Here is a 27,898-nt window from a genome sequence, read left to right on the forward strand (position 1 = left end):
ATCTAGCTGCCCACTGGTAGCTCCACTTGGCTCTCTCAAAGATATCTCCAACTCATATGATTAAACTCATGTTCCTTCTAGTAATATACATGACCTTAGACTTCCCCGTTTAACCACTGTAATCCCCATATATTAGCACTGCTAGTTACAAACACTATGACGTGCTTTTACCTTTTCTTTTCATTTCCAAATATTGACAACCTTTTTACCAATTCTGAACAGGTTAACCCTCAGCTTCCCATTCTCTAACCTCATATTTTCTGCTGACCTATTTTCTAGTAATTAACTAACTACATGAGTTTACACAAAATATTTAATTCATAATAGTACAGTCATACAGTATTTGTCCTTTTGTGTCTGGTTTGCTTCATATAACATAATGTCCTCCAGGTTCATCCATGCTGTCATGTGCATCACTACTTCATTTCTTCTTATAGCTGCATAATATTCCATTGTGTTTGTACACGACAATTTGTTTATCCATTCATTGGTTGATGGACATCTGGGTTGTTTCCATCTTTTGGTAATTGTGAACAACAGTGCTATGAACATTGATATAGCCTGTGCATTAAAACAAAATTATTTCCAAGAGTACCTAGTCTCCAAGATGGCCAAATAAGTAATATAGGCCCTACAGTCTTTGAATGTTCAGAAGGGATGTGAGACTGAGTGTGTATTCAGGGCTGCCTCCAGACGATGTGGAGGATATGCTAATCCAAACTGGCTTGGATGTGGAGAATATGTAACTCACAGGGAGGAAATAACCTATCTGATACTAAGATCTGAAGAACCTAACCAAAGGTCTGTTTACCATCACTGTTAGTCTTCCTAATCCTATATCCTCTGTATAAAAGGGTCTGTAAAAGGCTGTTCGGGGCTCGGTTTTTATTAGGACAAGAGTCCGCCGAGCCCGGCCGGTCGAAATAAACCAACTTCCTTCTCGGTATTCTCGTGTCCTGGCCTTCGAAACCGCGCCTATCCGAATTTCTCCACTACAACATCAGTATGCAGGTATCTGTTCATGTCAATGATCTCAGTTCTTCTGGGTATATACCACGTAGTGGTATTGCCGGGTTAAATGGCAAATCTATATTCAACTTCTTTAGAAACTGCCAAACAGTCCTCCCCAGTGGGTGTACCAATCCACACGCCCACCAAGAGTGAATAAGTGTTTCTATCTCTCCACATCCTCTCCAACACTTGTAGTTTTCTGTCTTTTTAATAGTAGCCATTCTAGTAGGTAGGAAATGACATCTCATTATAGCTTTGATTTGCATTTCCCTAATTGCTAGTGATGATGAACATTTTTTTTCATGTGTTTTTTCACCATTTGTATTTCCTCTTTGGATAAATGTCTATTCAAGTCTTTCTCCATTTTTTAATTAATTGGGTAGTTTGACTTTTTATTGTTCAGTTGTAGTATCTCTGTTTATATCATGGATATTAAACCCTTATCAGGTATGTGACTGCCAAATATTTTCTCCCATTGAGCTGGCTGCCTTTTTTCTCTTTTAACAAAGTCCTCTGAGCTGCAAAAATGTTGAATTTTGAGGAGGTCCCCTCTCTCTATTTTTTCTTTTGTTGCTCACACTTTGGGTATAAGATCCAAGAAACTACTGCCTACCACAAGATCTTGAAGACGTTTCCCTACATTTTTTTCTAGTAGTTTCACAGTTCTGGCTTTTATATTTAGATCTTTGATCCATATTGATTTCATTCTTATATAAGGAGTGAGACAGGAATCCTTTTTCATTCTTTTAGATATGGATAACCAGTTTCCCCAGCACCATTTGTTGAAGACACTGTTTTGTCCCAGTAATGTGGACTTGGTGGGCTTGTCAAAAACCAGTTAGCCAGAGAGGTTAGGGTTTATTTCTGGACTCTTAATTGATACCTTACTAAGTCCACACTATGTTGTGCACTATTTAATAAATATATTTCACCTGTACCAACATATCCCCACAAGAATAATGCTTTCTTAAATTTCAGTTCAAGCTTGCAGACCCCTTCTCAAGAACCCCCGTATTAGTCCTATGTTTAATCAAAGACATTGCAGCTGAATCTAATACAATCAAAGGGTATCACACGCAGAGGAACAAATTGGTTTACAAACAATCTCTCTTTTGGGGATTCAAAAATAATCTCAAACTGCTACAGGTAATTTTCCCTCCTCTTCAATTTTTGAAAGAGTTTAAAACAGGACTGGCATTAATTTTTCTCAAAATCCTTGATAGAATTCACCTGTGAAGCCCTCTGGTCCTGAACTTTAATTTGTTAGGAGGTTTCTGATGACTGATTCAACCCCTTTAAATGTGATTGGCTTGTTGAGTTCTTGTATTTTTTGTAGAGCCAATGTAAGTTGTTTGCATGTTTCCAGGAATTTGTCCATTTCATCTCGTTTGTCTCGTTTGTTGGCATACAGTTTCTCATAATAGTCTCTTATGATATTTTTTATTTCTGTGGTGTCAGTTGTAACTTTCCCCCTTTCGTTAATGATTTTGCTGATTTGCATCTTGTCTCTTTTTCTTTGTTAATCTAGCTAAGGGTTTGTTATTGATCTTCTCAAAGAAACAGCTTTTGGTTTTGCTGATTTTCTCTATTGTTTGTTGTTCTCAATTTCATTTGCTTCTGCTCTAATCTTTATTCTTTCTTTCCTTCTGTTTGCTTTGGGAATGGTTTTCTGTTCTTTTGCTAGTTTCTTCAGTTGTACAGTTAGATCTTTGATTTCAGTTCTTTCTTCTTTTTTAATATAGGAATTTAGGGCTATAAATTTCCTCTTCACACTGCTCTCACTGTACCCCATAAGTTTTGATAAGTGGTGTTCTCATTTCACTCACTTCAATATATTTACTAATTTTTCTTACAATTTCTTCTCTGACCCACTTATTGTTTAGGAGTGTTTTGGTTAGCCTGGACACATTTGTGAACTTTCCCTTTTCCCATCTATTATTGATTTCTAGTTTTGTTCCACCATGATCTAAGAAGGTGCTTTATATAATTTCAATATTTTTATATTTCTTCAGACCTGCCTTGTGACCCAACATGTGGTCTATCCTGGAGAAAGATCCATGAGTACTTGAAAAGAATGTACAACCTGCTGATTTTGGATAGAACTTTCTGTAAATGTCTACTAGGTCTAGCTTGTTTATCATATTGTTCAAGTGCTGTTTTCCTGTTGATCGTCTGTCTAGTTGTTCTGTCTAATGATGTGAGTGGTATACTGAAATCTCTAAATATTATAGTAGAGATGTCTATTTCTCCCTTTAGTTTTGCCAGAGTTTGCTCATGTATTTTGGTACACCCTGGTTGGTGCATAGATATTTATGCCTGGTATTTCTTCTGGTGGATTGTTCCTTTTATTAATATATAATGGCCTCCATTTAAAATTTGTTTTATTTGACATTAGCATAGCTACACCTGCTCTTTTTTGGTTACTGTTTGCGTGAAGTATCTTTTTCTAACTTTTTATTTTCAGCTTATTTGTAGCCCTGGTTCTAACGTTAGTTTCTTGTAGGCAGCATATGGATAGCTCATGTTTTTTGGTCTGTTCTGTCAGTCTGTTATTTGATTGAAGAATTTAATCCATTCACATTCAGTGTTACTACTGTAAATGTATTATTTACTTCTACCATTTTATTCTTGGGTTTTCATATGTCATATCTTATTTTTTCTGTCTTTTTACTCTTTTGATTATCCTTTCTGCTATTCTTGACTTCCTCACTTTCCTCCATGCCTCTCTCTCTTGTCTTTTTCTTTGGGGCTGTAAGGCTCCATTAATACATCCAGCAAAGGTGGATTCTTTTTTTACAAACTCTCTTAGTTTCTGTTTATTTGTGAATATTTTAAACTCATCTTCATATTTGAAGGACAATTTTTGCCAATTAAGAATTCTCAGCTGGCAATTTTTTTCTTTTAGTACCCTAATTATATCATACCACTGTCTTCTCACCTTCATAGTTTCTGATGAGAAATCCACACTACATCTTCTTGTGTGTTCCTTGCATATGATGGTTTGCTTCTCCCTTGCTGCTTTCAGAATTTTCTCATTATCATTGTTATTTGAAATTCTGAATAGTATGTGTCTTGGAGTTAGTCTGTTTGCATTTATTCTGATTGGGGTATGCTGCCCTTTTGGATATATAAATTCATTTCTTTCATTAGTTTTGGGAACTTTTCAGTCATAATTTCCTTAAATCCTCTTTCTGTCCCTTTCCCTTCTATTCTTCTTCTGGAACTGCCATGACACATATGTTGTTGTGCTTCATGTTATCATTCAACTTCCTGAGCTCCTGCTCAATTTTTTCCATTCTTTTTTCTCTCTGTTCTCTCTTTTCAATTTCAGCTCTTCTGTCTTCTGCATCACTTATTCTTTCTTCTATCATTTCGCGTCTGCTCTTGTAGGCTTCTAATGTGTTTTTTTAAAATCTCGCCTATTGTGTCTTTCATTCTCAAAAGGTTTGTTATTTTTCTATTCAGGTTTTCAAATTCTTCTTTTTGGTTGCTTAGTGTCTTCTTGATGTCCATAATCTCTTTAACCATATTGTCTTTCAACTTATTAATTTGATTTTGGAGACTTGTATGAACCTCACTGATAAGTTGTTTCAAATCCGGTGTGTATCTGGGGCTTTGATATATTTCTTTGCTTAGGTCATCTCTTCCATTTTCTTAGTATGGGTTGTAATTTTTTCTGTGTCTAGGCATTTGGTTATGATGGTGAGTTTTTCTGACACTCAATTTCTCTCCCTTTTGTAGAAATTTAGCAGCAGGAAGCTGCGTATTACTGTCATTCTTTGATTCTTCAACCTGTTCTATGTCTTTAGGATAGTCCCTGTTAATTGCTCAAATCTGGGCCATGGACCCAATAAGGAATTGTAGACCTGCTTCCAAAGACTTGGGGAGGGAGACCGTAAAGGCCAGAAAAAATCTCTCTTATTTACTTTTAGTTTTGTCTCATGAACTTCCTTGGTCCATCAGCAGATGGAACTCTTAAGCAGCCCTCTCAGTTCAATCCCTGGTAGGAGTATATTCAGGTCTTTCCATTGAGATTCTTTTCCTGTGCTTCTCTCTCTTCTGGGTGGTGTCTAGCCTTCCCCTGGTGTCCTAAACCCTACAAGCATTTTTCCCCAGGCCATTTTTGCCTGTCTTCTAGCTATTTTTCTGGGAAAGACATGAGTCCCATGTCTCTCTAATCTGCCATTTTTCTAGTGTAATCTTTTAAAAACTCAGATTTGCTTAAAATTGCTCAGTGGTTTCCCACAGCTCTTAGGATAAGGACAAACATTTTTCACCTGATCTATAAAACTGGTCATAGTCTATCTCTCCAGCCTCATCTCCTTCTACTCTCTCTTCAGTCTCTGGGATATAGCCAGATGCCCTTTTTTATTTTTTATTATTTTCAAAGATTTATTTATTTCTCTCCACACCCCCCCCCCAAGTTGTCTGCTCTCTATGTCCATTTGCTATGTGTTCTTCTGTGACCACTTCTATCCTTATCAGTGGCACCAGAAATCTGTGTTTCTTTTTGCTGTGTCATCTTGTTGTGTTAGCTCTCCATGTGTTCAGTGCCATTCTTGGGCAGGCTGCACTTTCTTTCATGCTAGGAGGCTCTCCTTACAGGGTGCACTCCTTGCATGTGGGGCTTCCCTACGCAGGGGACACCCCTGCGCATGGACAGCACTGCGCATGGGCTGGCTCCACACAGGCCAAGGAGGCCCGGAGTTTGAACCATGGACCTCCCATGTGGTAGGCGGATGCCCTATCCATTGGGCCAAGTCCGCTTCCCAAGATGCCCTTTTTTAGATCTCTGAAGGTACCAGTTCTCTACTGCCTCAGGACTCATTTATGCAACAAATATTCATTGAGCACTAATTATATGATAGATAGTATTCCAGTGGTGGGAATTTGTCTGTGAACAAAACAGAAAAACATATGCCCTCAGGGACGTTATGTTCTAATGGGGAGAGATAGTAAACAAAATAAGCTAAAAAATAATATCACGTACTAGAAGAAAACAGGCAATACAAAGAAAAATTAGGCAGAGATAAGGAATGTTCAAGGAGTCCAGTTGGAAATATTACATAAGGGTGTCATGGAAAGCCTCAGTGAGAGGAAAACATTCATACAAAGGCTTGAAGGAGGTAATAGAGCATTTGGATATCTGGGGAGGAAGCTTTCCAGGCAGAAGTAACAGCAGGTGCTAAGAGTGCACCCAATATGTTTGAGAAACAGTCGAACAGCCAGGGAGGCTGAAATGAAGGGAGTGGGTAACTGTAAGGATTTTGGATTTTACTCAGTCTACTGGAGGGTTTTGAGAAGGGGTTTAGTGTGTGTGCTGTGTTGAGAATAGACTGGAGGGTCGAAGCAGGGTGACCCATTACATCTGTAGCAAGAATCCAGGCAAGTTATGACAGTGGTTCTCACCAGGATATTCACAACATAGACAGTGGGAATGGCTGGATTCTTAAGGGAGAAGTTCATAAGTTTGCTGGCAGATTGGATGTGGTCTATAAGAAGAGTAAGAGTAAGAGAAGAGTTAAGGATGTTTTTAAGGATTTGGGTACAAGGACATGGAATAGGGGTTGGTTTTTCTGTAAAGGATCAGATAGTAAATATTCAACTCGGCTGTTGTAACATGAAAGTACCATAGAAAATAAATAAACAAATGGGTATAGTTGTGCTCTAAAATGAAATTTCATTTTCAGAATCAGACAGGAAGCTGGAGTTAACCCACAGGCCATAGTTTGCTGACTCCTGACACAGAAGGCTGGAACTGCCATTAGTGAAGATGGGAAAACTGTGGAAGAAATATATTTGGTGGAAGGGGATAAGGATTTCAGTTCTGCACATGTTTAGTTTGAGAAGCCAATAAGAGAGCCAAATTGAGATGCTGAGTAGTCAATTTGATGTCTGAATTTTAGAGGCAAGCCCTCTAAAACTGAGTGTCACATTTTAAATTTAAAAAAATTAAATTTTTTTTTTTACTGTGGTAACATATACACAATATAAGATTTCTCATTTTAACCACTCTCCAGTATACAATTCAGTGGTGTTAATTACATTCACAATGTAAGTTGGTAACGAATGGATGCAATCACCACCATCCATTACCAAAACTTTTCCATTGCTCGCAAGTGGCAGCTTTGCATTTAAGCCTTGAGACTGGATAAGATCACCAAACAAATGAAATGAGAGAAGAGATTATTGAAGTTTGAGACTTAGGGCTCTTAGTTTCAAAGACTTTGGAAAAGAGAAGGAACCAGCAAAGCAACTGAAGGGAGAAGTCAGTGAGGTAGGAGAACGACCTACAGTGTTTAATACCCCTGACAAGTGAAGAAAGTGATTTGAGGAGGAGAGACAAATCAATCATTAAATGCTGCTGAGGGGTTAATAAAATGAATGAGACACTACCACTGAATCTAGTAACATGGAGTTTTGAGGACCATGATGAGAGCTGTCTGGTTCAATGGTGTGGGCAGAAACCCATATGGAGTGGGTTCAGGAGATGATGGAAGGAGTTAAAATGGAAATAATAAGAAGAGACAACTCTTTAGAAGAATTTTGAAGGAAAAGCAAGGGGAAAATGGGTGTGGAGGGAGGAATGTGTCAAGAAAGGACTTCATTTTTTAGATGGAAGAAGTTACAGCAACTTTTTATGCTGATTGGAGTGATTCATAGTGAAGGGAGAATTGCTTGTGAGATGTGTTTTAGTGGGCAAGAGGATTTGGGATCTAGTGGGCAAGTGGAAGGACCGACTTTGGATAGAATCCCAGGCCATTTGTTCATACTAATAGGTATATATGCACAGATGCCTGTAGGTGGGTAGATAGGATGGGAGGAACTTCTGGGAGTTCTCTTCTGGTTTCTTCTATGTCCTTGGTCAAAGAGGATACAAGGTAATCAGCTTAGAGTGAGTACAGGGGAGATGTAGGTAATTTGAGGGGAGAGAAAGTGAAATAATTTAGAAGAGTGAGGCTGTGAAAGGATGAGGAAAGCACTGTACTTTTAAGTCCTAAGGGCCTATTTGAGGTTAGTGATAATGAATACAAAGCTTCATGGCTTTGACCTTGCTGTACCTTTTGCCAGAAACTTTTTCCTCCTATGTTCACCCTTTCTTTGCCTACTTAACTCTTATTTATCCTATAGATCTCAACAAAAACATCACTTTCTCTAGGAAGTTTGCTCTCTTTCTCTTCTCTTTCAGGCTAGGTCAGATCTCCTTATCATCTATTTCTATTATATCTCACACTTTTCTTCCGTAGTCTTATCATAGGGTGAAATTTTATTTAAACGTGTGTCTAATTAAAGTCTTTTTCACCTACTCTAGGTTCCATAATGTCACGGTCCATATCAGTTTGCTCACCATTGTATCCCTGTTGCCAGGCAAGTTCCTGACACATATATTTATTAAACAAGTGATAATTTTGATGCTTTATTCTTCCAGTAGAGTCCATCAGACTGTTTATATTTAAGGAGCCTCAGTGGGTAGACCTGAGTGGGCTGGATTTAGGAGGAACTTGCGGCCACCATAAGGCAAGGTTGACACTGTCTCAATAGCTCTGACGTAACTGTTGCAACAAGAGGTCATGTACCTGACTCAGGCAAACGGGTTTTATGTTGCTATTACCAGAATCCACCATAGTGCCTGGCACATAAAAAGACATTAAATAACTATGTATTGACTAAATAGAATGAACAAAGGAATGAGATTATTATTTAGTAAGCTAAAATGTGTGCCAGGCTTCATAAAAATCTTAATATGAGACACAGTTCTTTTGGATTAAGTCTGAATTCTGAGCCAATCTTGATTTCTTTGTGTGTTATAGTTCTGTTGACAGAGATATCACATGAAGCCACATGGATAAGCAAAAGTAAGGTCAGGCCCAGAGAGAAAGTCACCCTGAAATAACAGGGAATCCTCAAGTAAAGATCTCCCTGAAATACGGCAAAGCTATCTAACTCTGAGGCCTTGGACACTCTTCCCCCTTCAGCCACCCACACTTTTACAGTACCAGGCCTGGAGGGCACTTGGTATCTTCCTTATTCTTTTTTTTTTTGCCATTTTCAAGCCATCACTCCTCTTTCCTCTTTAAAAAGCTCTAGCACTTACCCTGGAGAAACTCTTCTTACGCATGTGTACCAAGATGAATATATAAATTAGTCTTTGTAATAGAGTAAATCTGGAGTAAAAAGCTAATAGAGTGGTCAAATAAATCATGGAATATTCCTACCATGAATACTGTAACACAGTGAAAAATAAACTGCAGCTACATGCACTGGGCAAAACGTAAAATAAAATAGAAAACTGCAGAGAGAATTCATATGGCGAAACTTTTATAGAAGTTTCAGAAACTTGCAAAAACCCGGTAAAACAAATATGAGGTAAAATTACAAACCAAAATGATGGATAAAAGATACAAAGATCCCGCTAGTGGTTACCACTGTAGAGAGGAGGAAGATAGTGGATTGGATAGGAACACAGAGGGCATTGAAAGGTACTGGTATTTCTTGAGGTGGGTGACGGATCGTAGGAATTTATTCTAATGTGTTTTTTTTTTTATTCTTTATGTATCCACTATATACAGTCTCCTGAACATCTAAAATATTTCATAATTTAAACATTTAATAAATGAATAAAAATTCCCCAGCATATCCTGTTAGATTGTATAGCCTCTGTTCTTCCTTATTGCAGCCAACTCCTGTTTTCCTGGTCACCTTCCCTCTTTTACTTGGTTGACTCTATCCCTATCATCAATCTCAGTGATTTCAATATCCACATGGATGAACCATCCCGGACACCAGCCTCTCAGTTCCTCAACTCCCAGAGAGCTTGTCCTCCAGCCCACTGCAGTCAGCAACACTCTTCATGGTCACATTGTGCACCAGCTCCAAAAATCTCATTTTCAAACACTTCACTCTCTAACCACCACCTTCTATCTATCCACTCACCTCTTCTTTCACTCTCACTCATTAATTCTTCTTTCCCCAGGATCTCCCTTACCACTTTTACTGGAACACTCACACACTGATGGTGGGAATGTACACAGTTTCATATTTACAAACACTTTGGAAAATAATCTGGCAGTTTTTTAAAAAGTTAATCAGACATCAACCATATGACTCATCCATTCCACTCGTAGATATATACACATTAGAAAACATGCCCATACAAAGACTTGTACATATATATTCATAGCAGTTTTATTTAGTAAGCTCAAACCTGGAAATAATACAAATGTTCATCATCAGATAAAGTGATAAATAAACAGTAGTATAATTATAGCATGGAATACCACTCAGCAAACCACTGATACAACATGAATGAATCTCAGAATAATCATGCTGAGTGAAAGAAGTCAGACAGGTAGGCTGCATACTACATGATGACATTTATATAAAATTCTAGAAAATGCAAACTAATCTAGAGTGACAGAGAGCAGATCCATGGTTACCTAGTAGGGTAGGGTCAGCTGAGGTGGGAGGGAGAGATGGCAAAGGGGCATGAGAAAACTTTTGGAGGTAATCCATATGTTCACTCTCTTGTTTATGGTGATGTTTCATGTATGTGCATACTATGACAAAATTTATCAAATTGTATGACTTAAATATGTGCAATTTATTTTAAATCCAGTTACACTCCAGTTAAAAACAACAACAACAACTAAATTAGGCCCTCTGCAATGCCTGATCTACTACCAGCTACAACTTTCTAGTACACTGACTTTTCTACTCTCTAAGATGACTGTTTCACCTCCTCCTCTCTTCTCAAATCTCAACATTCCTCACTTCTAGCTAATGCTTGGCTTCTCATTTCACAGACTTAATTGAAGTCGACTTTGTCCTCCTTACTCTCCAAATCTACTAATTTTACATTGGTCTTTATTCATAAATTCTGCCTTCCTTCCTATTTCAGTGGATGAACTCTTTGGTTTTAGCCAGGGCCAACCCTTCTACTCATCCAGTGGATCCATTCCCCCTCCCGACACAAGGACTTTACTCCATAGTTTTCCCTTTCACCCCTGCATCATCAAATTTCCCCTCTCCTGGAGTATTTCCACCAGCATACAAAGGTCTTGAAATATTTTCCACTCTAAAAAACAAACCCTCCTTTGAGCACCCCTCCCCCAATTTGCTTCTAGCTATTGCTTCACTTGTCCTTTATAATAAAACTCTTAAGCATTATTTTCCCTGTTGTCTCCATTTTCTCACCATGCTCTCTTGAACCACTTTTACCTTTTACACCGGCAGTCTAATGAAACTGTCCTCTGTGAAAGTCATTAATGACCCCTGTATCTCCAAATCCAATGGCCAACCCTCAGTCTCTAAATTTAAAAGTCACATTTCAAATGGTCTTCTCTTAATGTTCATGTTAGATCCTGCTCTCAGCATCTTCTCTCAGATTTGCTTAGCTCCTAGACAGGTGCACTAAAATAGAAACTGCCTGAGAGCAGAGGTATGGGATTTTTTAATCCTCTGCTATAATCTCATGCCATAATCTCAGTCGCTAGGGTAGAGCAAAGCAAATAAAAGATTAATAAATATTGGCTGAATGTATGAGCATATGACACAAAGGCAGACAGTTTCAGGCTGCGGTGCAACAGGCTGATGTACTCCCCTACCTTTCTGGGGCGTGTGCGGTGCAGGCCAAAGGTTTCTCTCCGGCATCAACCCATGGCTGTGTGGGCTGCACTGTGCAGGGGATCAGGTAGATTGTGTACTCCCCTGAGTAGTCCTTCCTGAAAACATGCAGAGCAGAGGTCGTAAAGAACAACCAAAAGATTATTTACCTACTTAGTGTGGTAGGTTGAATTAGGTACCCCCAAACAAACACATTCCTAATCTTAATCCGCATCCCCGTGGGCATGAACCTGTGGTAAATAGGACTATTGAAAAAGTTTTTTTAGGTAAAGTGTGGACCGACTCAATGAGGATGAGTCTTAATCTGGATTACCGGAGGCATTATAGAGGACCTGTATGTAACAGAAGCCAAAGAGGACATCGCCTTGTGATGGAAAAGCCAAGGAACCCAAGGATTTCTGGCAAGCCATCACCAGAATGCTACTTATCACAAGAGGAAGCAAGTCTCCCAGGCTCTGAAACTGTGAGCTGATAAAATTCCATTATACAGACCAACTCATTATGTGATGTTTGTCCAAGCCGCCAGGCAAACTAAGACATTTAGAACACACTGACTTCACTAAACAGTTTTCAGATGGGATTTGTGACTGGCATCTAAGAACTTTACAAGTCCACGAACAATTTTCAGGAACTCATTTCCAATTATTCTAACCATCACAGTATTATCCAGAGGTATTAAATAGAGCTACGTTCATTAATTTAAGCCCTTTGTATGAGAAAAGCATACTGTTTATAAAAACCAAAGACTTAGGTGAAGATAAAACCAAACTGTCCATTTCCTTTAGATTTTCAGAAATTTCTTGATGATTTCTGTTTAGTGTTTCTTGGTGACTGACACCCTGTTCAGCACACTCTCAAATGATAAAGCTTTTATTTATTAAGATGCACCTGCATTAGCTGCTGCTCATGATTACATGATGCCTTTCCAGAGCATAATGGAAGCAGTCCTAGCAGAACACCCCTAACCTTTTGGCTTCAAGTTTTCTTTCCTAAATACTAACTATATCCTTGTCCCTTTACAAAGTTGGGGAACAATATCATTCTCACAGGCGACTACTCATTGAGATTTTTTCCGCTTATGGCAGGGCACAGGATTCTCTGGGTTGTGACGCTGTGGGCATAGAACCTTCATACCCCTTTCCCATGTTGGTCAATGGGTTGCAGCATCACCCCTGCCAGGGCCTGGAAGGCCACCAGACGTCCAGACACTTCAGGAAGTTTTGCAAGGGCCTTGGAGGATACCATCCATTGAATGACGAGCACAGTGCTGTGAATCTTAATTATAACTCTGTTGTGAGTGATTTGAGAACAGTGCTCATGTACTGTGTCCTTTCTTTGACCATTTTTATCTATTTATGATGCTAGCAAAGATTGGTCAAAACAAACAAAGAAACAAAGAAACAAACTTTCTGATATCTCCTGAGTTAAATGGAATGGCTCATATGGTCTCCTCCTTGCTTTGCCTTGGTCATGGTCATATGATTTTAGACAAACTGTGCCATCTTTCAGGGCCTTAGTTTCTAAACTCCTTCCTGTTTAGAAAGTCTACATGTCTTAAGTTTCCCTATATGATCCCCACCTTCCTCCAAAGCTCTGAATCAGCAGGCAAAGAGACTGTGTATGCCATACTTGAATTACATGAAAATTGACGTTATGTATAAAATGAATAGTAAGCTTTAATTGATAGAAATATTTAATAAGGCAAAATGATCCATACTTGGCCCTTGCATTCAAACTGTTAGGTGAGATCATGTCACTCCTCTGTTCTAACTCTGCAGTGACTCCCAATGCACTAGTGTAAAAGCCAAAGTCCCCACATTGGCCTACAAGGCCCTACATGGACAACTCTATCCCTGTCCCCTTACTTCTTTGATGTCACCTCTTATTGTCCTCTTCCTTGCTCAGTCCATTCTGGCCTTGCTGTCCCCCAAGCATGCCAGTCATGCTGCCCCTTTAGAACTTTATCAGGATCCCTGTTTCCCCAGATATCCACATGGCCAACTCCCTCACCTCCTTGAAATCTTTTTCATAAATGTGCCTTCTTAAGGAGACCAACTCTAAATACCCTAATTAAAATAATAATCTTCTACCACTTCTAATTCCCCTTACTCTGCTCTGTATCTTTTCTTTTTCCATAAACTTTATCACCTTCCAACATGTTACATTTTACTTATTTATTATGTCTACTATTTTGTATATCCTTACTTTATCATAAACACTGAATGCAGGGATCTTTGTTTGTTCACTGATGCACAAATACTGATGTATTCTAAGTGCCCAGAATCTTTTCTGACAAACAGTAAATGCTCAAATAAATATTTGCTGAATGAATGTATGCAATTGTCTCCCAAGCCTACAGCCCCTTTTCCCCCCATCCCTGGATACTTTTTAGGCAAATTTCCTCACTATCCCTGAAAATATGCCAAACATAGTTCTAGAGCAGTTCTTTAATTCTGTAGTTCTTCTTATTGCCTTTCTAACAGCTAAACATTGCCCATGTCGCAACATGGAACACAACTTGCCTCGCTTCCTCAAGGAAGCCTTGTGCAACTCCTTGGCCTATACTGGGCTCTCTCCTCTCTGAGCAACTATGGTCTTAATTTTCTACACCTCTTGCGGTAAACTTAGCACAGAGTACATGGTGTTGTTCTTCACTTTGCCACTCATACATGCATTTTATCTCCTTACCTCTACTGTTGGCTCCTAGAGGGCATTTATTGAGGACCTAGCACATGTTAAAACCTGCAATGCTGGGGATTCAGGATGAATCAGACATGTGCTCTACCCTGGGAAGCTCACAATCTAGTGGAAAATGGAACCAGCAAATAGACCATTATAATGTAATGTGATGTGTTACAGTAGATGCTAGAACAATCTGGGAACAAGAGGGAAGGAGCTTCTAGCTCTGTACAGGAAGTCAAGAAGAGGTTGCAGAGGGGGACAGTATTTGAGTTGGGTCTCAGAGGAGTTAGAGTTTCCCAGGGGGGAAAGATCAGGAAGAATAGAGGGAATTGCAAAAGGCATGGAGGTGCAGACAGGCTGATGTGTTTAGGCACTGGTGAAAAACCTAATGTGGATAGAAAACTGGGTTTGAGATGAGGCTAGGGCAGAGTGGTAGACTTTGTATGCAACATAAAGCATTTGGACTTCATCTGGTAGGTAATGGGAAAATTGGCAGAGGATTTAAAGGAGGTCAATTTCTGTGCCAAAAAATTGGGGCAAAGTACATGAATAATATCATAAGATTCTACAAAGCACAGTCCTTAAAGATCATAATGTATTTATTAATATTTCAAAGAACACAAATTTATAATTAAGGACATATTTTTGAAAATGATATTTATGATAATATGCATTTATATTTCAAGAAACCTAATAAAATCTCATTTTCAAAGTACTTATTCCATCACTCAAGAAGTAAAACAAGATTTTCGCATTAAATACAGGTCTTAATTTTATGATATGTAAAATGAAGATACTTAATGACAGAGTCCTGGTTGCCTCCATTATCTTTTTCATTGTAGTAGTTTTAGTTGTGTTAGTTTTAGTTGTGTTTTTCTCATTATTTCCTTCTCCAAATGAAATTTTAAAATATTGATCCAATTCCTATTCTAACTCTATATTGAATATGGGAGAAGAATAAGTTTTATCATTTATTTTATAGGGCACTGTACCATCAGGGATGGTATCTGGAGTTAATAATCTGTGATCTTGATTTTACACTGGTTAGGGTAACTGGAATTGCATTCTTTTATTATGATAAGCTTTCAGCTGGACACATCACATTTCCCAGCTTCCCTTGCAAGTAGCCAGGGTCATGTGACTAAATTCTAGCCAATGGGATATAAGTAGAACGGGTGTTTATCCTCCTGGTCTTGGAATTGGTTAAGCACAACTTAGAAGCTGAACTGAGTTAGATGTATTTCTTTCCCTATTTGCCAGAGTGCAATTTCTATCCTATTTTGCCCATGGAACCCCCTTCATAAATAGAAAATCCAATCTTTGAAGATAGCCCTGTTTCACAAGCTCCTGAAAGAAACTGAAAATATTTGAGATCTATCCCTAGAAGCCACCATCTCTGTATTTACCTGTTATAAGAGCTAGTGGCTCTCCAGAGTTGATATGGAGAATCAAAAGTCTGAGCACTCCATAGAAGCTGCAGATCAAATTCAATTCCTCCTAGGTGGTCTGGAGTCAATATGAAAGACTTCACGTCTGGGAGAGTGTGGTGCACCATCACAAACTGTCCTATTTCAAGGGGGAAACAAACATACTTATTTTTGAGTCTCATCATACTTCTGGTGAAGCCCCTATGAAAGCTCAAGAACTCAATTAATGCTCTTCTATCAAACAACTAAGGTTATATCTTTTCACCCTTTCGCCCTGGTTGAGACCCCATGGCATCTCACCCCAGCCTATCTTTCTGCTTGTGATGGTCATTATGATCATGTATGTTCATAAACAACATAAATGTGCCTTGTGAAAATAGTTCTATTAGCATATATAATGGTCTTTAAGTGGCAATGAACACTGAATACACTTGACTTCAAAGTACAACTGTTTGTTGGAGGCAGAAAGTTCTTAGTAGTTTATAAAAAGAAATATAAATTTTGGATAAAAATCACATTTAGTGCCACACAAATAATGGAAGGGAAAAATTGTTAATATCATTAAAAAGGTAAAAGTCAGCAGGACACCTCTACACTTTTAAACAGCACTGATATATTATCATGAATAGATGAAAGAAGAGATTAAAGAGATCTAACAACCAAATGCAACGTGTGAAACATGGTTGAATACTAGTTCCTTTTACATAAACAGACAAAAGATAAAAACAAAGCAAATTTAAAAACAAATGGAAGACATTTGTGGGACAATAGAGGAACTATGAATAGGAACTGGATATTACTGCATCAATTTCTTGGAAGTGTTAAACATCTTGGATGTTGATAATGGTATTGTGATACATAAGAAAATGTTCTTGTTCTTAGGAGATATATACTTATGTATTCAGGGCTAAAACTGACATAGTCTGAAAGAAGATTTCAAATGGTTTAGCAAAAAAATTTGTGCATGTATATACATATATACATGCACAGGAAAATGTTAACATTCATTGAATCTAGGTAGGAGGTCCATGTTTTTTCATTGCTCTATGCTTTGAATTTTTCTATAAATTTGAAATTTTTCATTTAAAAAAGTTGACAAAAAACTACTGGTTTTACCTCTGAATTTGGCATGGGTCTTGAATTCAATGACTAGACGACCATCCTCCCGAATGTAGATTCTTATTATCTGAAGCCTTGCAGAGAGCACACTGTCTGTCTGGATTCCTAGGCAAGCACCATACACAAAAAAAAACATCCAAGTTAGGTCATGAAGAACTCCAAGACAGTGGCCTACATGTAAATTATCCCAGTACACCTCTAAATAAAGATGCACATTTTTTTGAATGTACCTTAAGGGAAAATTAACATAGTCATATACATGTATAATCTAGTTCGGGACATTTTCCAATCAATATTGTATTGTAGATTATTCTACGTAGTTATTATTATTATTATTATTATTATTTGCAGTTCCAATCTCCTTCACATGACCTCTTTGAATCTGTAAGTGCCACTTATTCAGATGCAGGGGCTCAGCCCATAGCTCAGAAAAAAATGAGTCTTGAAAGTTATTTCTACCAAATTAATATTAGGATAAAATTACAACACATATGCTTCATACTATATTGTCTTTTCCTCACCAGGATACCTTTCAAGACTTAATAGAGCCATGAATAAAGCTTTGGTGGCTACATTTAGTACTCATAACCATAGAGAATTAAAGGGAAGCTTGTAGAAGGCCAGCTCTATATGGCATGATATGAGTAAGCTATGGCTTTTTTTTTGCATTTATTATTACTATGATTTAAATTTTTTTTTTATTAGAGAAGTTGCGGGTTTACAGAACAATCATGCATAAAATACAGGATTCCCAAATACCACCCTATTATTATTAAAAAATTTTTTAATAACTTTATTTCAAATTCAAAAAAATAAATTAGCATAAAGAGGCAGCTCAACAAGTTATGGAAACATTACTCTTAAAGTTCTTCCCAGGTACTTTTATCTCATCTAATTCTAACTACTAACTCAGTCGTTTCTCTAGTATTCAACACAGATGACCACAGATGAGTTAAATGATAATAGTCAAGGTTTCATTATTAATGAAAACAAAAAATGAAGAGAAATAAATACTTAATTGTATTCATATCTCATCAAACCAAACCCCATAATCTTTTTTTGACCTTTAGCATTAATATAGTATTAACTTTGCTTTTATTAGAAAAACATTACAATGCTGTTGTCACCTATAGTCCATAAATTACATTAGCTACATTTTTTCAATGTATCACCACATTCTTAACAGCCTACAGTAGAACATACTTGCATTTATGATATTAACCACAATCCTCATCGACTGCTACAATCATTGTTACATATTCTGAATATTATCTTCCACCTGTCTTCCAACTAACATTAATCTTCCTAGACTACTTGTTTCAGCCACTATCATATCCATAAATCAGTAGTGTTTGTTATATTCATTACAATGTGTTACCATCAGGGGGACATGATGCCGGGTATATATAGAAAGTTTAATAAGGTCAAATGTAAATATGTTGAAATGGTTAGACTTGATAGCGACCACCCCATTCTTAACATCTTGCTTTGGTGTGGAACATTTGTTACAACTGATGAACATACATTTTTATAATTGTGCTTTTAAGTACAGCACATGGTTTAACTTGGGAAAACTAACACAACTGTTGGTGTTGTGCAGTTCCATGGATTAAAAAAAATTTTTATTCTAGTACCACATATACAACCTAACATTACCACTTTTAACTACATTCCAAAATATAATTCAGTGCTGAAGCTGTGGCTTTAATAAGGATAACTGCAGTCGTGATCTCCAATGAGTTCAGAATGATGGAAAACTAAAGAAAAACCAGAGGAGGGGAAAAATAAAGTTAAAAATAGAGTACAAGGAATTATCTGATGGAGAGGTGGGAAAACCTTCTGAAGTTATTTTCCTATGTGAAATATAAAGCAAATAAATGATGTGAACTTAAAGCATTTAACAGAAGAAAGGACTGTACTTTCCATTACCAGAAGTGAGGCCAAGCCTAAAGAGAACTCCTGTAGCATTTACGTATTTCTGTCTCAGATAAACTGAAATCACCTCTAGGGAGGGAGAGAGGGAGGAGAAGTAGAAGTTAGGGGAAATAGGTTTGGGATAATGTCTGATGTACAGGATACTGACAATGGAAAAAAAGAAAAACAGAAAATTAAAAAATGAATGGAGTAGAAAGTCAAGGATATTTTAGGGGACATTTATGTGAAGCAGTGGGAGTCTGTGGGGTATGGGGTGACACTGCATGGAAAGTCAGAGGTGAGAGCTTCTGGGTGAGGGGCTTCCACCAACTCAGTCCCTAGAGGGCTCCTGTCAAAGGGGGCAGTAATGGAGATGAAGATCATTTTTAAAATTCAGTATTGTAGACCTTGAAGTCTTGAGAGTTAAAATTCCTGCTTTGAAGAATGTGGTGTCAAATGAATAAAGTGGACCAGATTGCTTGATACACTTTTCCGTTTCCACGTATCTCACTGAGAGACCCTTTTGCTTCTTAAAAGCATGGCTCATGCAATTTTTAAATGGTAGAAAATGAACAAGATTATACAACAAAAGAACCCTCTTCTGAATCCCTGTTGGGCAGTAAAGGACCCACCGGTCACTTGCCACCCTCTCTTCTGACCCCTTAGTTGTCTGGGCTGAATCCTCTATTCTCAAGGACCTTCCAGAATCAGCATGTCTGGATGGCATTGATTTTCAGAAACCCCACATCCAAGTACTCTCCAGACTTGAGCAGCCCTCCTTTGGCTGTATATGAGACAACAGGATGAGGAATGCAGTGACTATTAAAATCACTTTTTTTTTTTTCTTCAGTCTTTCTTGAGTGTTAAGGTGGGAATAGTTGAGTAAGTGGGTATACCTGTTCTCCAGAGAACGGTGTCATAGAAGAAGGAAAACTCCATCTCGGTGTGGTGCTCCAAGGAGGCCCAGCCCCTGGGGGCTGTCACATAGATGTAGGACACATAGAGAGGCACGTGCACCGTCAGGAATGACTGGGCAGAGTCCCTTACCTGCCAAGTAAATGAAATGTGCACAGGAAGGTTAATTCTTACCTGGGATGAGAAGGCATATAATCATTATATTTTGGTTCAATTTCACTCACTCATTCAATAATTGTTAATCAAGTTATCAACTTATTATGATTTTGTTAGACACCATGCTGGGAACTGGGACCTCAGCAGCAGGAAAACAAAAAACTGCCCTTATGGAACTTACAGACTAGTAAGGGAGATACATAAATTAAAAAAAATAAAAGGGATAGAAAGTGACCAGGATGTTTCTTTAGGGTGATCTGGGAAGCTTTTCTGAGGAGGTGACACTTGAAAATAAAAACTATTGAAGAGTGAGAATGAGCAGTCAAATTCAATTGCTAGCAACCTTCATTGAAAAGTTCAAGTATAACAGTTATTCCCAACTGATCAACTTAGCAGACCTGGGATCTACCACTGAATACATATTCCCCTTAGCTGATGTGTGCCTGATTTGGGATGTTTTAGTGAATATTCACGTTTCCTGCTCTAGGAGTAAGGCAGTGGTTTTTGTTGGTCATATCTAGCAAGCTTACCGTCAGACAGCTTAGACCTGTATATACTAGTAAAATTTGTTTTCCCATATAATGCTTCAGTAAAATAATTTTGAATTTGCAGTGTGTCATGACTCCAAAAGAAAATCTCTGACAAGGTTCCTGTTACTAATAGTTATTTGGTTCAAGGCTTTTTACTTTATTATGCAATGAACAATAACTGAATGGAAACAGAACAAAATATTAGCAGAAGTTTTAATATTTAATCAGCCCCTCAGTTGACTGTAGATGTAATCATCCATATCAGTCATAGATGCAATCAAATGACAAATATTTACATCCACAAAATACCCTCACAATAACAAACAGGCCAGTGTTTGCTTGACACCAGAGCCTGGCCAAGTTGACACATGAATTTTACCATCACAATTGTCACTGTCTCTTTAGTTGCCCTTCCTTCCTTCTTCCCTCACTCCCTCACATTTGGGAACTATGTACAACACTAACTTTTCTATCTCAACAATCCCAAATATACCATTTGATAGGATTAATCACATTCACAATACTGTGGTGGTCTCACTACTTTCCATTACTAAAACTTTTCCATCTTGCCAAACAGAAACCCTACAACCATTATGCACTAATTCTCTATCCTCTCTAGCCCCTGACCTTGGCAACCTGTATTTTAATTTGTATGTGTGAGTTTACATATTCTCTAGTATTTTCTTTGCTCTTACCATGGTGTGGAGCTATTACTGGAGGTTAAAATGTTTCCATAACGCAAGTGAGGGTACAGACCTTAGAACATCAGGTCCTTTCAGGATGGAACACTGTCCCGAACAACCCGTAATTGTTTGCTGAAAGAAACATTTAAACCTTGCATGGCATATATGGGAAAAATGTGGACAAGATTACTCTGGCAAAGGTCATCTAAAAGAATAAAAAGTAACTATACCCCCATCCCTGAGATATTCAATAAATACGATGTGGAAGCTCTTAGTCGCTGAGACTCCGCGTCCCCTGCTCTCATCTTTTCCCTCATCTTGTGTCTCTTCCTTAAGTTCTGCAAGCCTCCCCATTCAAGCCATTCCTTTGTTGAGCTGGTCTAAACACCATGGGCTTTAAATTTAACATTCTAAATCTGTAACAATCTCATATCCTTTGGTGCCAACTTAACCTCCATAGGGTATACAAACTATGCTCCTACCCTTCTGTGCCCCTATTTTTATATAGTTCTTGTCACAAATTATATGTTTATACACTATGAGTCCCAAGCCACTGATTTCTCATTGCATTTAATACATTTATCTTTTAGCTCTTGTAGGAAGTAGAAAGCGGAGTTACATATACAATTGTATTGTCATTTATATTTACCCATGTCATTACCCTCATCAGAAGTACTGTATTTATTTCTTCACATGATTTAAATCCACATAATTTAATATAGAACTCTCTATAGCATCTCCTGTAGGGCTGGCCTAATGGTGACAAACTCCCTCAGCTTTGGTTATATGGGAATAAATTAATTCTGCCCTAATTTTTTTTTTTCTGGCTCAAGCAATGGGAATTTATCTGCTCACGGTTTTGAGGATGGGAAACTATCCAAATCAAGGTCTCAACAAGGTGATGCTTTGAAAGATGGCTTTGCCAGATTAAAAATTCTGCCAAATTTTGCTTTCAGCATTTAAAATATATCATCACATTGACTTTTTGTCTCTCTGGTTTCTAATAAAAAAAATTGGCACGTAATCTTATTGAGGCTCCCTTTTATGTGATATATTGCTTCTCTCTAGTGGTTTTCAGAATTCTTTCTTTTGGTTTGGCATTCAAAAGTTTGATTATAATACGGCATTTTGTGGGTCTATTTGGATTTATCCTGTTTGAGTTTGTTGAGCATCTTGAATGTATAAATTCATTTCTTTCATTAAATTTGGTAAAGTTTCAGCGATCATTTCTCTGCGCCTTTCTCTCTTTCTTCTCCTTCTGAGAGTCCCAAAATTCCTTATATTGGTATGCTTAATGGCATCCCACAGGGTCCTCAGTTTCTGTTCACTTTTCTTCATTCTTTCTTCTTTCCGCTTCCCAGACTGAAAGATTTCCATTGTCTTGTATTCAAGTTCATTTATTTTTATTTTTATTTTTGGCCAGCTCCAATTTGCTCTAGGGAATTTAAAATTTCTGTTACTGTGGTCTTCAGCTCTGTTTGGTTCTTTTTTATAATTTCCATCTCTCAATTGATATGCTCTTTACATTTATCTATCATTTTTCTGATTTCTTTTAGTTCTTTGTCCATATTTTCCTTTACCTCCTTGAGCATATTTAGAACCATTTTTTAAAGCCTTTACCTGTTATGTCCCATGTCTGGTTCTCAATAGTGGTTTCTGATACTTCAATCATCTCCTTAGCCTGGGCCCTCACTTCCTGTTTCATTGTATATTTTGACATCATTTGTTGAAACCTAGACATTTTGATAGCTTAAGGTGTTATCACTAGAATTTAGACTCCAGAATGGCTTTTTTTTAAGCTTGTATTCTATTCAACTGGGTGTCATGACCAAGCTTTCCTTGAATGCCAAGAGCTAACAACAACAACAACAACAACAACAACAACATGAAAAGAAAAAAGAGACACCTTTCCCAGTCTCCGGAGGTTAACCTGAGCAAATACTCTCTTTTAGGTCTTATCCACAAAATAAGTTTAGAGAATACCTCCAGGCCAAAGCATAGGAGGCTCCGATCCTTTCTGCACATGTGTGTTGTCTTGGACATGCACATGTGGCCCTAAGAATTCCCCACTTGCACAGATACAAGTGTCCCATCTTCCCTAGATAACAGTTTTCTCCCAGCCCTGGGAACTGCACTGTATAGCCAACAAATCCCTTGCCCCAGATAGCACGACTTGACTGCTTTCCCATAGTATTCTGTAAGAAAGCTCTGTGAGTTCTCTTCTGCACAGAGAGCAAGAGGTGGGACAGTAAGTCTCACAGGCCCCACCAGAGAGACTGGGCCAGACATACATGCTCCCGGTCTATGCACATGGGTTCTCTGCTCCCTCTAGCACTGGGACTAGGGATCCACACTGGGAGTGTGGGCTGGCTGTGCACTGAGACAGTGGAGTGTGGGAATTCCTACCACTTGTTTAAGTAGCCTTTTTCTTGATTTGGTACTCACGCTGTTACTGCAATCCTATAACTGTTTCTTGGAGCTTTGAAAGTTGTTTCTGCCAGTTCTTGCTGGTTGTTCAAAGCTTCTGTGGGGCAGATGGAGCCCTGACATGTCTCATGTGGCCATCTAGATCTGGATGGCATCTCAACATTCCTTTCTTTAGAAAATTTCCATGATTTTATCTGAACCTCATACCCTGTTCTTTCCCTTTAATCCACAGATTTTGCTAAATATGCTTGTCCCACTTTCAAAATTGTAAATATTAGAACCTCAGTAAATTCTCTAGTTCATTGGCAAAATTCATTTTCCCTCCTCTGTTTTCTATTTATTCTCCTTTAACTCTCATGATATCACTTACTAATCCTTGAAAACATGACAAATACAAATACAAATACCTAATATGTGCATATCAGACTTTCCCATATGTTAATTTGGGATTATTAGTCACAGTTTCAGATGAGGTTCAGAGAGGTTCAGTCTTATCCAAGCCTGCTAATATTTGAACTAAGGCTTGAGTGTAAGTTTTATATACTTTCTACCATATAGTAACTGTTTTAGAAGAAATAGACAATGAAGTACTGCTGTATATATGTTTTTTGGTGTTGGTTTAAGAAGTGAGAAATCCATAACAAAAAATAAGAAATCCTTCTTCTTGATAGTTTAAAAAATACATTCTGAATAAAAATACCCCAAAATGTAATTGAAGCAAAATCACAGGGAATACTGATTTTTGAAGGGGCAGGGGAGGAACAAATTACTTTCAAAAGTGATGGTAAGTTGTGCAACTGCAAAGACAAAAACAAACCCTATTCAGTAGAGGGCAGTAGTGTATACAAAATGAGAGGCATCCCAGACAAAACAAAACAAATTTTAATTAATCAAAGATAGTTTTTCCAAAACGATTATTCTAAGTCCCACTACAACTTTCTTCCCCCAGTGTGTTTAAATGTGGTTTGAAATGAAGAACAAATCTCAAACAAATTTTTGCCCATTGAGGTAACTGCTCAAAATTGTGTAGAACTTGCTTCAGAATTCATTTTCCCATGAGGACGAATTAGCCAACTCACTGGTCCTTTGGCCCAGCTGCCCTTCCATGACTCTAGCTTCTTGCTATAAAATTTCCTAATGTCACTAATGTTTAATGATAATAAAAGAAGTGTCTATTTTGACAAGGGTTGCAAGTTTCAAATAGGTGTGAAATCACAAAGTATCTTAAGCAAATATCCCTCCACAAATGCTAAGGATGACAGTGCTCTTCTCTTTTTCATTTCCCCAGTGGGGGAAGAGAATCCATCTATGTAGTAGTAAGAATCCTACCAAAGAACTTTACCATCAGACGTAAATCTTATTTTTGGCTTTCCAAAATAAACCCAATAGAAAATTATATATATCCAGAGAAGTAAATATTATGACTTTTAAATAAATGACTGTGCCACACTGTAATCTTCTCCCACATTAATTTGGTCTAGGGCACTTTTGGGGCTCTCTCTAGCCATGATGCTGCCAAGGTCTCACTTGAGCTATTTATAGAACCCTCACCAGTTGGTTGGCCCAGTTTTGGAGGTCACTGGATACAAAGTGCTAAATGAAGTACTTCAGACATGAACAAGGTTAAGCACAGCAGCCCAGGGCATGCAGTCCTCAGAAAAGCCCTCAGAGCACCCACCTGGAAGTCAGCAGTTACTGATCCCCCACAGACATCAATTAACTCCGTCATGTCATAATATGCATCAAAAGTCCAGACACAGCTCTTCAGGTTCAGGTGTTTGTAGAGATGGATTGTCCTTGGCTCCCGCACGCTGGAGTCAAACTGGAAGGGGCGGTCGTAGCCAGGACCTAGTGCGGTGCTGTCATAGACCAGGTCGTCCAGGAACCCTGCCTCTGTGGGGAGGGAAGGAACAGGGCACGGTTACTAGCTTGGTGACGCGCCCCTACCTAGAAGCCAGGTTGGGAAGGGACACATCCTTTTCACATTGAAAGAGGCTTCCCTCCATCTGGAACTCTATTAATAGAGCAACTCGGGGCTCCCCAGGCACTGTGAGAATGTGAGGCATGTTGTTAACTGCCTGGTGCCACATGTTAAATGGAATGGCTGGGTTCACAGACTCCTCTAGAAGGCTGCGGGCACCCAGAAAGCAAAGGTGAACAAATGGTTCACCTTTTGTGTCAGATCTCATGGCTTCGTGTACCTTAGAGAAGGAAATATATAGAAACTTCACCTGTCATACCTGCAAGTCTGGTTCTGTGCTTCACAATCAGTCCTCTAAGAAATTAATTTCCTGTGTGGATAATTTATTGATGAATTATTTTTATTTTTAAGACTGATTTTTGAAAAGGAGCTTTTATTGAAAGCCAACAAACATCTGACTACCTTTCTTCCTATGGTTTCTGAACTCTTAGGAAAAACTCTTAATTCTGTGTGTTACTAATGATGCTTGACTAAACCTCATCTGCTATAGGCAAAAAAAATTATTGAAGCAAATGCTGCCAGGCAAGTGAACTGTTGTAAATTAAAGAAGGTATAGTGGAGAGGTGAATATAGATGATTTTGGAATATTAGGGTTAAAATTGTTATAGTACTAAAAGCAACAATAGAAGTTGGAAGGAGTTAACGCATTTCTTACAAAGTTTGCCACCAGCCTTTGGCCTCACAAGTCTACTACTCAATTAATATGTGTTGAATTTAATTGTTTTTGAGTACGAAGAAGTGCAAAGTTTCAGTCTTTAAACAGTATGTTTCTGTTACTACTTACAGAGGTGGGTCAATTAAACTTGCACATGCAGCTCAGAGATTTACAAGTAGTTAATACTCAACTAGTTTCTACTGTACAAAGACCATCACTACCGAGAGTGAAGCTTAATGACTATGAAAGAACCCATGATGCTTCTATCTTCAAAAACATGGTTAGATGATTCATCAGCTGTGAAGGAAGGAAATATGCCTTTAATGTGCACTTGCTAGAGTAAATGGGAATGGAAAGAATTCTTTGTAAAGTAAAATGCACTCTGTGGTGAACACAGAGATGCATTGCCTCCTTCAGCTCTTCAGGGTCTGCCTCAGCTGCAGCAAGCTGCAGCTGTATTCCAGTGGCTGAGCCCGGTGAGGCATGGCGGCCTTTCTCCAGAGTTCCCCACAGGATTGGCAGAGGCTTTGTTTGGCCTGCACCACTGTTCTTGACTTCTGCCTCTGCCCAAACCCTTCCTTTTAACACAGGGGTTCTTAACAAGAAGTCTGTGGGCTTGAATTGAAATTCAAAAAAACATTATTCTTGTGGGAATGTGTTGGTGCAGGTGTGATATATTTATTAAATAATACACAATATAGTGGACTTAGTAAGGGGTCCGTGGTTTTCACCTGACTGGCAAAGGGGTCTGTGGGACAAAAAAGGTTAAGAAACCCCTGCTTTAACAAGTGCTGATCCCTAAGAACCATCCTGCACCCTAAACTCCATCTCAGCTCCTGTTTTAGAGAACTCATCCTGCAACATCTTCTTTTTTTCTCTCTCCCTTTCCCCTCCTGCCCCAGTTGTCTGCTCTCTGTGTCCATTTGCTGTGTGTTCTTCTGTGTCTGCTTCTATTCTCGTCAGCGACACTGGGAATCTGTGTTTCTTTTTGTTGCATCATCTTGCTGCATCAGCTCTCCGTGTGTGCGGTGCCACTCCTGGACAGGCTGCACTTTTTTTTTTTTTTTTTTGCTTTGAGTGGCTCTCCTTACAGGGCACACTCCTTGTGCATGGGGCTCCCCTATGTGGGGGACACCCCTGTGTGGCAGGGCACTCCTTGTGTGCATCAGCACTGCACGTGGGCCAGCTCCACATGGGTCAAGGAGGCCCTAGGTTTGGACCGTGGACCTCCCATGTGGTAGGTGGACGCCCTATCCATTGAGCCAAGTCCACTTCCCATCATCCTGCAGCATTTGCACTTTAGCTTCTTAAAGATGCAGCTATGATAGGATGTTGGAGCACAGACCCAAACAATGTTCACTGGAGGGAGAGAAGCAACTAAAATTCTAAAATTTACCAGGGAGACGCTTTACAAATGTCAGCACAATTAATCCTTACCCTGATAGGTAACAATTGTCAGCCTCATGCTTGGGACAAGAAAAAAGTGGCTCAGAGAGGTCAAGCTATTTTTTTTCAAAGTTGTATATGGGTAGCAGGATAGGATTTCAACCTAAGTCTGCTTGATTTCAAAGTCTTTGCTCTTTCCTATTCACTTTATTATATCAAGTCTCCAGCTGCCTATATTTGAAGGTTTGCTACAAAGGAAAATCACTAGTCATGCAGATTTTGAGGACCAGAGAATATGAAAAAAAGCATAGTTCCTCCTCACTTCACCATCTCCTTAAAGGCCCCTGAGCTGGGCTAGGATGGGAAACCAGCTGTGACCTCAGTGCTCA

The 27,898-nt window shown here is 38.5% G+C and overlaps 1 protein-coding gene across 1 annotated transcript in view; it reads right to left on the minus strand.

Moving 5' to 3' along the window:
- FRAS1 (Fraser extracellular matrix complex subunit 1) overlaps positions 1–27,898 on the minus strand; it is a 537,120-nt gene that overhangs the window by 10,159 nt on the left and 499,063 nt on the right. Inside the window, exons 66-70 of the mRNA XM_058296546.1 lie at positions 25,166–25,380; positions 19,673–19,823; positions 16,860–16,967; positions 15,723–15,882; positions 11,616–11,732 (exon numbers count right to left, since the gene is read on the minus strand). Of these exons, the coding sequence (XP_058152529.1) occupies positions 11,616–11,732; positions 15,723–15,882; positions 16,860–16,967; positions 19,673–19,823; positions 25,166–25,380 (751 nt within the window). The remainder of the gene's footprint in view (positions 1–11,615; positions 11,733–15,722; positions 15,883–16,859; positions 16,968–19,672; positions 19,824–25,165; positions 25,381–27,898) is intronic.

This window comes from Dasypus novemcinctus, chromosome 1 (assembly GCF_030445035.2).
Source record: "Dasypus novemcinctus isolate mDasNov1 chromosome 1, mDasNov1.1.hap2, whole genome shotgun sequence".
Lineage (NCBI taxonomy): Eukaryota > Metazoa > Chordata > Mammalia > Cingulata > Dasypodidae > Dasypus > Dasypus novemcinctus.